This window comes from Notolabrus celidotus, chromosome 4 (assembly GCF_009762535.1).
Source record: "Notolabrus celidotus isolate fNotCel1 chromosome 4, fNotCel1.pri, whole genome shotgun sequence".
NCBI classification, from domain to species: domain Eukaryota; kingdom Metazoa; phylum Chordata; class Actinopteri; order Labriformes; family Labridae; genus Notolabrus; species Notolabrus celidotus.
The window spans coordinates 7,934,218-7,948,319 of NC_048275.1; the positions used below are offsets into that span (position 1 = coordinate 7,934,218).

Consider the following 14,102-nt stretch of genomic DNA (forward strand, 5'->3'; position numbering starts at 1 on the left):
CTGCAGTTTTGAATCCATATCGAAACAGACTCTCACAGTTTGTGAGAATGTTTCTTGAGTGGTTTTGCGTGGTCACAAAAAATACCCACCAAAACACTGTCTGTTCACTCTTTGTGCCAAATCTGACACTATTTCCTGCAGATCTTCAAAAGATTTTACATTCACAAGGAAGTGTGAGAAGCCTTTTTTCAGGAAAAGATTACATCACAGTGAAGTTGACCCTTGACCTTCTTCAGAATAAATGTCATGACTCCATCCAATTAGACATTTGTGTGAAATTGGCTCATAATCGGAAATGAATACTTGAGTTAGGTCCAAAAACTTTGACATTTGACCACAACTTTCTAATCTATTCATGCTCGAGTCCAAATGGACATTTATGCTAAATCTGAAGAAACTTCCTCAAGGTTTTCTGCCTTCGTGACAGAGAACAGGATGGATGTGCGACCCTAAAAGACAATGCTCCAGGCCACAGCCAGCTCTGGCACGGATGCATGAGGAAGAAGTGTTGGCACTGTTTGCACTAAGAACAATCTGCACTTCTTCAGCCAACTTTGCTGAAGATTGTAGTGAACTATTTCTATTAGATGAAGTGATCTGGTTTGTGAGAGACAAGGAGAGGTTAATAAATACATCAAATAAATGAGGGCATCACTGATAAACATGGTTCTGTGCAAACTGCTGTTAGTTTCAGAGTACGGGAGGAGTAACTACCTCAACAGGTTCGCCCACTGAATTGTGGTACATCATATCTATTATATGAGCTGAACTATCTAACCTCCACCACCTCTTTTTCTCCACCCCCATCCTACATCCTCCATACTACCCAACACACACACACACACACACACACACACACACACACACACACACACACACACACACACACACACACACACACACACACACACACACACACACACACACACACACACACAGTCTCAGGGAGGACAATCAGAAGGTAAGATCACGTATGACACTCGACTTTGACTTACTTTTTCTCCTTTTGTCCTGTTGCCCCCCTCAGTGCCTGGCTGACCCTGTGGGAGGAGACCTCGGTTAATGACTCTGTAACACGTCTGCACTGTTAATGTCACTGCAGGAGAATACTCACAGGGTCTCCTTTCTCCCCCTTTTCCAATGAGACTCCAGGATCACCCTTTTCTCCCTGCGTGTGAACAGAGAAGGAATCATTGACAGTGACGGGCAACAAAAAAACAGAGAGCTCAGAGAGTGAAACTAAAGCCCAGGCAGAGGTAGTCAGTACATATTCACAAACACAGAACTTTGTCAAGTTCAAAAAAGAGCAGCTTGAGATGATGTCAGGGAAAAAATGGTGGTGTTTTAAGTACAGCAGGATAATGACTAATCAAACCCCTGTTGCATTGCAGCACTTTCCATGCTTCTATGTTGAAATCATTCCTCTGTCTGCCAATAGATGGCACTTTGTGACTGCTGATGAGTGTATATTCTTAGAGTGTTTTAATAGGATTTCTTCCTGTCAGTTAAGAGAAGGATACTCTGAGTAAACAGAACTGTAAAGCAAATGTACTTCCACCTCAGACAGAACACACACTGACTGAAATTTATAACAGCTTTGTCACAGTACCTCTAGAGTTTTATACACATTTACTCTGAGGAGTCATCACTCTGTATGCATTTCTCACTTTGTCATTTCTAGCTATTATTTCAGCTGCACAGCAAAACTTCTGGAAATGATCCAAATCCATCTTGTGTTAGTGAAACGCATGGTGTCAAATCTCAACGTCTGATAAAAATTCACCTGTTGTGACACTTTTTTTCAACAATCCCAGGCGGAGAGGGGAGAAAAGATTGTTCATTAAAGATTATTGTTGTTTTTGTCTGACGTGTGTGAAGATTTGTGCAGGGCTCTTCAGATCCTCTGTGCTGAGACTTTATGAAGCATCTGTTTAGCAATCTGAGAGAACAGAGACACAGCGGAGAAAAGGTTGCAGCATGTTTGCACACTCCCGAGCGCCGCCTGGACCCCAACAGACAATAATTGCCATTCAGCATCAGCCCCTCCTCCGCTGAAACGACAGCCGCTGTGAAGCCATTCATTTAATAAGATATAGTGACTGTTTCGTCATCCAAATTATGAGCTCTTATTAAGTCAGGAGAGCGCTGCCATGTATGAACAGATGGATTGTCTTATTAATATTTGAGACGGGGAGGATGGACTTGTGGCAAAATTGACTTTGAGTGTTAATTTAATTCTGTACAGCTTTAACAACCATATGTGGCCTCATGATAACACTACTATAATCTTACAAACAATAATTGCTTTCATACTATCAGTCAGAGGCTTCTCTCCTAATAAATGCTGCTAATAACACAGTATCTGCACAGTTTGCCTTATTGCTATCTGAGGACCCATCGGCTATCATCTGATAATGATTACCCTACTGATAAAATGCCAATATTTCTGGTCTTGGGGTGTAGCTAGAGGATGTATGGATAACTGATATCCTGGCCAGGACTTCCTCTTTCTTGAGCTTGTCATTGGTTACAGCCCCTCAAGCGACTGGAGATACAAGAACATAGCTGAAGACGTGTGACACGTATGACAGGCTCGTCATATCTTTTAATTGCTGATGTGCATTTATAGACATTAACTAACATGTTAACTGTCAGGACACTAAAGCTGTAGGGTTCTGCTGGGATACAAATCAATACAATCGATAAACCTCATGCTTAAGGATGATTTTTAAAAATGCCAATCTAGATTTTCTCTTTAACTCTCTCCTCCATTCTTTTAGGGCTTCTTAAGTTCACATCCTCCTCCTCGTTTACTTCCAACAACACAGCAAAGACACATCCGCCAGCCTCAATGAAGAGTTTGTTCCCCTGAGGAGGCTGAGTGCCACACTCTCCTCAGTCACCTGGAATTGGTCGGTTTAGCAGCGTCAGACCTTGGACGAACACAGCCGGCTGCAAAGTTTGTTCAAAGGCTGTCGCAGCATGACCATTTTTTATTTCAACATCTCAAACTGAGGCATTCAGCCGAGTGGGAGAAAAGGTGACCAAAGAGGAGATGCACAAGAACTCTACAACCTACAAACATCTGCTGAAGAGCAGCCAACATGAGTGGAATCATTTCTAATAGCATGACAAGAAAGGGACACGGTGAAAAACACCGTCACACCCATACCTGTCCCTCCTTAAACAATGACAGGTAGGAACTAATGTTCACAATAAGACAAGGGGATTTAAATAAGCAACTTAAACATCTACATCTTAATACGCAACATGATCAGTGTGATATAATCATAGACTATAAACAATGGACGTAGTATCCGTGACGTCACCCGTCTGTTCCTGAGCGCTGTTATGAAGCAAATCGATGGCGGCAGCCATATTGGAAATGTGGAACTCAACCAGGCAGAGTGAGACGTAAAGAGGCGGAGTTTGAGCCTCCTAGCCAATAGCCGTGTGTTCCTGTCCGGGAGTCAAATCAGTCATGTCCTTATTTGGGCAAACACTGGTAATCTTAATATCTTCTGAACAGTTGCATTAGAAAAAAAATCACCCTCCATACAGTGTGTGCTGATAGATAATTAGCTTAGTAGAGCCATGCCGTTTTTTGAACCAGGCTGTAAACATGTTTATTAATGCTGCAAAGATCGTCTTCTTTGAATTGGTGTCTATGTGGTTTCCGGTGTTTCTGCAGCCAGCCTAAAGCAGATTCTAGATGAATTACACTCCCGCATGGGCTTCATAGTTTGAGACCGGAGGTTGCCGCTTGGATGTAATCAAGTAATATAAGTAACCCAAATATGTAGTTTGTGCATTAACATAGGTTACAACATGGTGCCCATTTGAGGGAAAATAAAAATTGATTAAAACCATACACTGAGTTTGGCGTGAAACAATCAGAGACCTTATTTTAAGGCCATGTCGCCCAGCCCTAATATATATACATAATGTAAAACAAAGGTAAGCATACTCCCTTATTTGGAGCCTTGGGTTTGATACCTTGCCTCCAGATTCTTGAATTCCCCTTATATGACTTACTTTTCCAAGTGCTTGCAATTGTGTAAGTAGTCCAAAAGGACCACAAAAGGATCCGTCTATTTTGGCAAAATCACCGGCTTACTGTACATAGACATCATTCTGTGGTAGACGTGAAACTGCAAGAACTGTTTCTTAATAATAATAATAATAATATTAACTGATATTTATATAGCTCCTTTCAAGAAACCCAAGGTCGCTTCACAGGGTCAGGTAGGGGGTCTGGGGGGTAGGTGGGGATATCTAATTGGGAAAGGCCTTGAGGAAAAGGTGTGTTTCCTGCATGCAACAAAAGCCTGCCTTGGTCCCTTTTAGCTGAGGTGATATAGACAGAGCACAGACCTACATTCAGTGTAAATCACATTTAATGGAAGGTTAATATTAGTGCTAGATGTCACTCATTGTAAAAATGTGGCACATTATTCTGTCATAGACTTATGTCAAAGTAAGTCTGTCATTGTTAGATGTCCAGTAGGATCGTTCAAAGTCAATTTATGGGCAGAACGGTATGTAACAAGTTAATAAACCTTTCAAATGAGATTAACTGCAGCACAGCCCGTATTTATCCGGACTATCACTGTATTTACACAATGACAAAGCCCAGCATGCACAGGACAGGGAGCTGGTCTGCATGTGGAAGTCTGTGGCTGATGTTGACTTTGAGGCACCTCGAGTCATCAAACTGCAATTAAGGCTGTCTGCCTCCCTCTCCGTCTCTCCATCAATATCTGCAGCGTTCTGTCAGAGCCCGTTTGAGACTGTCAGTGGGAGATACAGCTATGGAGATGTGATTCATGAGAACACCGTCTTCCCGGCACATCATTCACAGCAGCACAGACCATTTTTTTCACTTTAAAACATTCACACTCGGCTGGGTGAGTGAGAGGGGGGGCTCGGCTCACACAGATGTTACACAAGCTGCAGTTTAGTCCAACTTGCATGTGTTTTGTCCAAACTAAAAAATGCACAAGGATGGCCACTGAGAAGAAGGGAGAGTCCCTGATGGTGCTCAATTTTAAATGATCATTGAAACGGTTTGTGTCCATCCCTCTCTGAGTTGTTTTGCTTGTCTCACTTATTTTGGGTTGTATAAATTCCTTGACATGCATGACATGTTGTTTCATTCTATGCTATTAAAATGTGAGGTGAATCTCAGGGAGCAAGAGTGTTTTCTTGTCATCCACAGAAAGCATGAATTCATAATGAAAAGCAAAGACATATCAGTAATGTAAGGGTATGACTGATTCATGGCCGGGGTAAGGCTAGCATGCACATTTAATGTGAGCATTAGAGCATAGAAAAGATTGTTCCCAAGCACCATATCTCTAACTAAGATCAGCATGAGTCAGTGGTCTTAAAACAAATGCTTTCATCATATTTTTAATCATGCTACCTCTAATCTAATCTCAAATGGACTAGCTTTGCTCCCCCGCAGGCTGTGCATTTGTTACTGTTAAATGGAATTACCTTTGTCTTTTCCTTCAAACTCTTCAGTCATTTATTTCACTAAAGACCCGTGAAAGCAAAGGAGCAATTGCAAAGATTATGCTGAACCCACAATCTCTGAGCCATTTTATTTCTTCCAAGTGATGTGTTTTGGTTTTTCAGCTTCATCTTATGAAATAAATCTGATTCAAGTGAGATGATAAATCTGTAAAGAGACGGCCAATTAGAGAGGAGTCAGCTAACTTACGTCTGTTGTTTTGTTCTTAAGATTTTCTTACAAGGACTTAGAAGTATCCTCCTATAGCTTGCACCTATAGTATCCCTTCTGCTTCCCATTCGTTGGGAGTTATAATAAGTGTGTCCTCATACAGACAACTTTCTTCTCAAGGTTGCCCGGCTGACACTTCTCCCTCCTCTGGGCACAGGGAGCAGGAGGAATTTTGCGGTCTGAGCTGACACCCCCAGCAAGTGACGCGCCTATACATCAAATGAACAGCTGCGGGCAAGAGGTTGTCCACTACACAATAGCTTTCACTCCCCGCATGATCACAAGTGGGCCACTGGAGGCTTTGTGGTGGGTGGGAGGGGTCTAGCAGGAGGGGAGGGGTTGCGTTTGCCAAAAGGAGGCAGGTAGCATCAGAGACAGCTGGAGGCTTGGTAGAGATCCACATCAGAGAGTTTTTAACACTGCATATCTCATGTGCCTCTGGTGAGCTACGGCACCCCTGGGCTTCATGAAAATGATTGCAGACCTTTTTTTTGTAAAAGCACTGTACGTAATGGCCATCTGTCTGTTTGGAGTGTGAGCACTGAGTCACGCTGTGCTGCCCTGCAGGAGGTGCAGGGTGGGAACAGCTATTTAGCTTGCATGGTAGACGGGCTACAAAGGAATGAAAGGTGTCATTTCCGACAAGAGAGATCCTGAATACATGCTCAGAGAATATCCCTAAAGGACAGTGATTTGGTGACACATGTTCGACTTTTTCTGGGGCTGGCTTTTTAGGGCAATGGGGGCAATTTACACCTGGTGCATTTTCCAGACATTCTATACAATTTGAAATTCCCTTTGAGTTTACATCTGGTACCTTGTGCTGGTAGTTTGTCTGTGTATTTGATTTTAGAGCCCCAGGACTGAATTAGTACCCTATCTTAAATTACTCGAAAAAACATCTTTCAATTCATCTTTTAATCCTTTGTCTCTATTCATTGTATTGTTTTACATCCACATTTGAAGTTGACTTGCAAAATGCAATGCTAAATGACACTTGTGTTATCTTTGTTGTCTTTGTTTTGATTCTATGCATGCAAAGCACTTTAGAACTTTGTTTTTTTCCACCTGAGTTTGAGTCATTTAGAGTGGCGGAATTTAGCTTTGGGACGTCAAATTAGCAGGTGTAGGACTGCCAGCTTTCATGTTTTATCTCTAACTTGTTCAACCAGCTCTGGTTGTTTTCTGTTGGTATTGTAGTCAGGTCTGTGGCTTACCTTTCTCCTCAATTCCTTGTGTAAATGTCATCATAAACCAACTTATTTCTGCAGTTGCTCTGTCTCACCATAAAGCTAAAAAGCAGCTGATGGCATGGTCACATGAATCCTCCATTAGTACCAGTAACTTTACTTCCTTTGAGTTTCTACACTCTCACTGACTGGTAGTGCTAAATGTTATTTGCAGTCAGAATTTAGTGCAGAACAATAACCTCCTAAGGATGTCAGCACTTTGCTGATTGCATTACACCTGCATTAGATTCACAAATGTAAGCTGGAGTAGCTCCAGATTTGGTCATGCTAATCCCATTCTGGTAACGACACACGTACAACTATCTATATTAGCATTTTCTAATCCAGATAAAGTGTTCAGAGTTGAGATACAACTATTAACTGATTACAAGACACTTGAAAAACAAACATTTTCACAATCAATAGAAAGCACTGATGGGGAAAATCAAGGAAAATCAATGGTATTAATAACAATTTAGCTGAAAGCTGATTCTTTTACTGAAGTTTTTTATTTATTTATTGTTGCTTATTTTAATTTAGTTGTCATTAATGCCCCCATCTAAGAAAGAGACCCACATTAATCTTCATAATGAGAACCTCTACTTAAACTTCACACATTCAAAGATCCTTTTTGACAGCAGCAACAAAAAAAGTCTCTCCAGCTGCTTTACAACCACTTTCACAATCACTCTCCAGTTTGACCACTTTAACCACTGAGGTCAACTTACTAGCTGCCTCTAGAAGTCCCCTTCGATCAAGACTTAAAAAACAGAGAGGATCGAGCCTTTGCAGTGGCTGCTTCTATGCTATGGAACGGTCTATGTGCAGTATAAGATCTGCTCAGTCACATGAAAATTTTAAGTCTCTGTTGAAGACCAATCTTCTCAATGGCCTTCAAGTCAAGCCCTGTCTCTTCTCATCTGTCCTATATTAAATATGCATTGTCTGGATGGTAGCATATGTCGACCCCAAAACCTTCAGCATTAATGGAGATTTGTACACTACCCATGCCATGGGTGTTTAAACATTCCCATACCATCATTGATGCTAGCTTCTGAATGTGCGCTGTGAATGATTTCAATAACAAATGTCAAATTTTGATTTGTAAGACCATAGGACAGTTTTCCACCTATAGTCTCAGTCCATCTTAGATGGGCTTGGGCATTTCAGGACCATGTTTATAATTGTTTTCATTTTTTGCTTGACATGGTTTCATCTTGCATTTTTGGATGCAGTGACAAACTGTGTTTAGTGGTTTTTGAAAGTTATTTTGAGCTCATGCAGTGATTTCCACTACAGAGTGATGTCTGTTTTTATGCAATGCCATCTGAGGACCTGAACATCACAGCTATCCTATATTGTTTTTCTGCCTTGTCCCTTTTTTTTTTTCAAGTTATATTTTTGGGCTTTTTTTTGCCTTTATTGGATAGGACAGCTGAAGTGAGACAGGAAATGTGGGGAGTAGAGAGTCGGGGAAGACATGCAGGAAGTGGTCGACCGGCCGGGATTTGAAGTGGCAACCTCTGCGACGAGGACTGTAGCCTCTATACGTGGGACGCTAAGACCGCTAGGCCACCAATGCCCCACCTTGTCCCTTTTGTACAGAGATTTCTACACATTCCCTGATATGACCTTATGAACTGTGGATAATGAAATCCCTAAATTCTTTACAATTTTACAGAGGAACGCTGTTTTGCAATTGTTTAACTATTTGCTCTCGCAGTCTCTCACTGAGTGGTGAAACTCTTCCCATCTTGACTTCTAAGAGACTTTCTTGAATGTATAGCCAGTCATGTTACAAACATGTTGCAAATTAACCTCATTAGTATGGAGATATTTTTCCAGATGTGTTTTAAGCATTAGACAATTCCTTAAGTGTTTTGTTATCCCTGTGTTACCTGCTTGGAAACGTGTTGCTGTTGGCATCACATTTAAAATTGGCATTTATTTTTCATGACATTTTTCAGTTAAAACATGTGATATGTTTTCATCACACTATTCTAATTAAATAAAGGCTTTAAATGATTTGCAATCAATCAAAATCTGTCACTCAACACAACATCCAAACTTCTTTGGAATTAATCACAGCATTTCATAACTTTTTGACTTTGAAAAGTCAGAGATTAATATGTTATTGAAAGGCATAGGCAGACAAATTAATAAAGACAACAGCCATTAGTAGCAGCTGTAGCCTGGGCACAGATCAGATTGGGTCCTGTTTTAAGACAGTACATCTTCATACAGACAACACAGCCCAGATGATTAAACTCTTCGCCTATTTGGAAAAATGCTACAATGAACACTGCTCTGTCATCTTGACAATTTAGCCCTGCTGGAAGTGCAGGTAAAGGCCAGTTTATCAAACAGGGAGACAGCTTAAATTTACTTTAAATGCCACATGTCAGTACTTTGTTTGAGATGAATAATGTTTGGAGTGATACCTTGACACTGGCTGCTGCAGAGGTTGCCGAGGGACCTTGCAATTATGAGCAATGAAATAGTCTTTCCATGCGGTAAAAGGACAAAATGATTTAATGTCACAGGAAAACGATTAAGTGAACACTCATGAGCAGCATATGTGTTATTTATTTTCAATCATTACTTTCTCTGTCCTCAGATACTTGCTGTTTTCTTGAGAAGTCTTCCTATAGACTCCAAAGTCCAGCTGCATTATACTTTCAAACCTTTGCACCACAGTTAGCTCTTATAAAGAGGTTGCCAGCTCCCTGCAGTTCATAGATTATCTTAGAGTGTCCTGTTTCTTTTGTGTCTTTCTCCTGTTGTTGTGCAAAGCTAATTTGACTTTGAAAAACAACCGCTGCCCCCTCGACTGTGAGCAGTGTCTCGCTGCCAACAGACAAGAGAGACTGATGCCCTGGCATGTGTTTTGAATAGATGATTTTGCCCCTGAGATCTACCTCAGCAAAACAGGTGACTCATAAATGCCAGTACCAGGGGACAGAGGCAAAGCTGCCACATGTTAAGGGTATCATCAGGACACTGCCATTTAGAAATGTCACACCTTCTCAAACCTGTCCTGTTTTCATCCCAAGACTTTGTGTCCTACAACTTTATGAGTTATGAAAAAGGCGGGGGACTCTCTGAGTCACGCAGCAGGAGCTGTTTAACAGTGAGTAGCTCGATTTAATAAAGATAATTGGAGTTATGGAGCATAACGGTGATGAGAGCAGAACAAAACCTCTTCAGTTTTCCAGATGAAATAAAATAAGACCACCTCTATGTCCTGATCAAGAGCTGAATAAGGCCAAAGGGGCATGAAAATAATTGGACAGGCGAAGCATCAGAGCTACATGATGCCTAAATACTCCTGTTTGTCCCGACATCAGAGCAGTCAAGAGTCTGACAAGCTGTCTCCTGCAACGCATCGTGGCGCCTGTGTGTTTGTGTAGTGACCCACACACTTAAAGGGCACAAAACACTGTCTGGCAGTGCTTTGGACGCCTCAGGAAAAGACCATAATTCAAGGAGTCAACCGGCCTTACAGGCAGACTTGTCTAGCTCATCAATACAAGCAGTCTCGAGTGCTACCTTAATACACCCCTTGTAGTTGTGGGCTGAAAAATAATGCATGTTTGCAGCAGTGCGGGAGACATTTTAAAACAGATCAATACAGCCGAAACATGAAATTACAGTAAACATCCTCAAATAAATGTTTGACTGTGAAAGAGAAATATTGCTCCTTCAAGCTGGATATTGTAAAGTGTCTGCTGATGATTGCTGAAATGGGCTTTTATAACAGTCATTTTGCGGTGTGTCTGGCTTTGTTCAAAATAAAGTGAAATTAAAATGGCTTTGGGAGGTAGAGAAGCTGGAAAAATAGGTGCTTCTGTATTTTGCCCAACATTGGGGTCATTTAGTTTCATTTGCAGTGTCTGCCTGTGTTTTGAAATACGCTCTAATAAAAAATCAAAGCCTTCTTTCATTTAATATATACTGCAGAAAACAATGCTTTGGTGACTAAGACATTAATTAATTACATTTTTTAAATGACCGAATGTCACATCTCCATAATTAAAAATATCCTCTGCACTGGCTGCGGCACATGAAACCTCACAGCTAAGCAGAGGGCTTTAACCCTGGAGCTGGATGAGTTTGAATAACAACGGTCAACACTTTTTAAAAACTCTGTGAAGACTTTTCATGTTGTGTTGATTCCAGTGACCCCTTTGGACAAAATATTAGTTTGACGGATGAAGACTTCATTTCCCATGAGCACAATCACCCTCTGTCACACAGATCTGTCTCTCTCCAAAGCGTGGATTTGTTGTGAATGCAAATGAATGGAATGCAGATCTTCTTTCGCATACTCCTTTTCTCTATTCAGAAAAACTTTCTGCAAGATGCAGAGTGATGAGGTAATGTGTAGCTACATGACTCTGATTTATTAAAGTTAGTTAGCTGCATTCACACGCTGGCACAGACATTAGGTACTTGCTCTTGATGTTAACTAATCTATCCCCAACACTGGCGCTAAAATTCAGTATTAAGAAATAACAAATCGTGTCACTGATAACTTCATTTTACTCTGTGGGTCATGAAGAGGCATCAATATAACGGCCAAATTCGACTGGTTCTGTGTCCGGTCTGTATACGATCCGCCACGGCACCGGAGTTGATAGGTTTCTATTCTAGTCAATGCGTTAACTTCCACTGGATCTGCTCAGTTGTGTTCCAGCTGCGTCTCTGATCCAGCATGCCGAAATCCTACGGATCAGATACGCAAGACTTCTGTATTTGCCAGATGCCGGAGCACGATGCACAAATCTGGACAGAGAGGGGCAGGACAGGAAGTCAGGCACCAAAACAAAATGAAAACATCTGGTTAATTTTCAGAATAAAACACTCTGTGTTATCACCAGATCGTATTTCACTTAACTACAACAACAAACCGTCATAAATGGGCGGAGCCAGGCCTGAAGTCAATAGGTCAGAGGTTTTCAGAGGCTGATAAAGACAACATGGACGAGGAGAGGAGTTGGATATTCATTGGTGCAGTAATTACCGCGGGAAAACCTCAGTCACATGACTCCAGCTGTCCTGCTCCGTGCTGCGTTCTTAAAATGCAACTGGTGGGTGTTGACGGATAAGAGAGCACGGAGCCGGACCGCAGCGAATCGGAGACGGACCAGACAAATCTGGTGGAAGTCCCAGGTGAGAGTGACACTGTTTTAATCAGTTAAAACTCCTCACCATGCCTTTAATGGATATTTCCTTAAAAGCAGTCCTGAGTATGTTTGAGTTACCATATTGGTAGAAAACTGATGAACATTGGACATAGAAAAGAAATAGTTTTCACCCCAACAAAACATGATGCCTTTTCAGCTGCCATGTTTGTAATCAGTGCATTTTCTCCTTCAAAAACCAAAGTCAGCTCCAGTCTCAAAAACACATTTGGTCAAACTCTGATAATTACTCATTATGCTGAGATGGATGCATGAAACCAAAAGATTGAGTATACGTTGTTGTTTGTCAGCAGGATTAAATTACAAACACTTGCCTGATATTCATTAATCTCATTGAAGGGTGAAACTTGCACCAAGGACAAACCGATCTTAGACTAAATCCAACAAAGGAAGAGGTAAGAAGTTTGTGTTGCTTGAACTTAAAAACACAGATCTTCTTAACAACTGTTTCTAATCATGAGCTGCCATGGTTCGGATCTTCCAGGCCAGCATGTTTCATATCATACATGTTTATGGAATGATAGTTTTTAATGCTGTTTCATTTTATAAAAATGCATGTTAAATGTAGGAGATATTTAAGACTCAAGAGCAAATAAAAGACGATCTGAGATTATTTTGCTTCAGCTAGGCACAACCTGTGCATAAGTGGTTGTATTTACATGTTTACACATCATAGAAGGATGGGTAAATGGTCTTAGGGAAGGACGGCCCTCTCTGGTTGTAGTTTTTACAAAGCAGAAGCACCGATCTTAAAGGAGTTCTTTACTTGAAATCAGTCAAATTAAAGTAGAGTATCTGTAAAAACACGTGCATATGTCTCTATTACTGAATTTTACTTACAGGCAGGCCTCTGGGTCCAGGCTCCCCAGCCTTTCCTCGTCGTCCCTGAGGAAGACAAACACAAAAAAAGATTCTGATGAGTGAGTGAAGACGCAACAACAGGTGTAACTGTGCATACATGCTGCCGGCAATTAAGGCTAGACAGCAACTCCTGTCGCAGTCTCTAATTTGCTTTTAATTAACAACAAGAAAACAGCTTAATTGCTGCACCCCGTGTGGCCCACTAGTCTTTGTTCCCTCCCCTGGTTTACTGCCTCCTTTCCAGCTGTGTGATCCCCTCGGTGCATTAATCAACCTGAGGAGTAGATACTGCAGTGAACAGGCCAGGCAACCGAGCGCTGTCCAGCATTTAAAACAAGGTCAGAGGGAAGAGACCATTTTAACCAATTTTGCTTGTTTCAAGGATGAGCTCTTTTTTTTCATTTGGTGAATTGAAAAGGGCTTTAGAGCCTGAAAAGCTGCAAGTCTTGAAAAGCTGACATCTTAATAAGATGTAATTCGATCTGAACCAAACCAAAGTTTGTATAATTTACATCAAGAGAGCTTATGTCCTCGTGAGAAAAGAGGATAAAGCTCTGAGGATATCCTTACAGATATCCAATAAACTGGCAGAGCATCACTGGCTCTGTGCTATGAGGAGTGCCTGGAATTAGCTGGCTTTCACACACTAACACACATATACACACACACACACACAAGACAGATGTAAAATCAGCTCAATTAGGAGTCAGTAATGATCTGTCCAGCATCAATTCAGGATGCAGCAGGGGGATCAGAAGCAGAAGTGTTAGACAATGCAGATATCTCTCCTTGGGCTAAATATGATTACCTCTTTCTAAAAAGAGTTTCATCATTGGACACAATAGCTGCATTGAATCAGTGTATGTCTCCACTACTGTATGTGTCAGTATGGCTGACACAAAAACACTTCTTCCCTCCTAAGAGTCAGTGGTGGAAAGAGAAGGATCACTGGCGGCTGAAAGTAAAGCAGAAAATCAAAAAGCGACGCCCCCGACTCTTCCCTCTCTGACACTCCATGCTTGCAGACTTTGACTAACTGGGTCGAATTTGACACGTTGCGCT

The 14,102-nt window shown here is 41.4% G+C and overlaps 1 protein-coding gene across 1 annotated transcript in view; it reads right to left on the minus strand.

The window, feature by feature from the left end:
* The window catches only part of LOC117812114 (collagen alpha-1(XIX) chain), a 182,440-nt gene that overhangs the window by 63,078 nt on the left and 105,260 nt on the right, over window positions 1-14,102 (minus strand). The window contains exons 23-25 of the mRNA XM_034682727.1: window positions 13,020-13,064; window positions 1,115-1,168; window positions 996-1,040 (exon numbers count right to left, since the gene is read on the minus strand). Of these exons, the coding sequence (XP_034538618.1) occupies window positions 996-1,040; window positions 1,115-1,168; window positions 13,020-13,064 (144 nt within the window). The remainder of the gene's footprint in view (window positions 1-995; window positions 1,041-1,114; window positions 1,169-13,019; window positions 13,065-14,102) is intronic.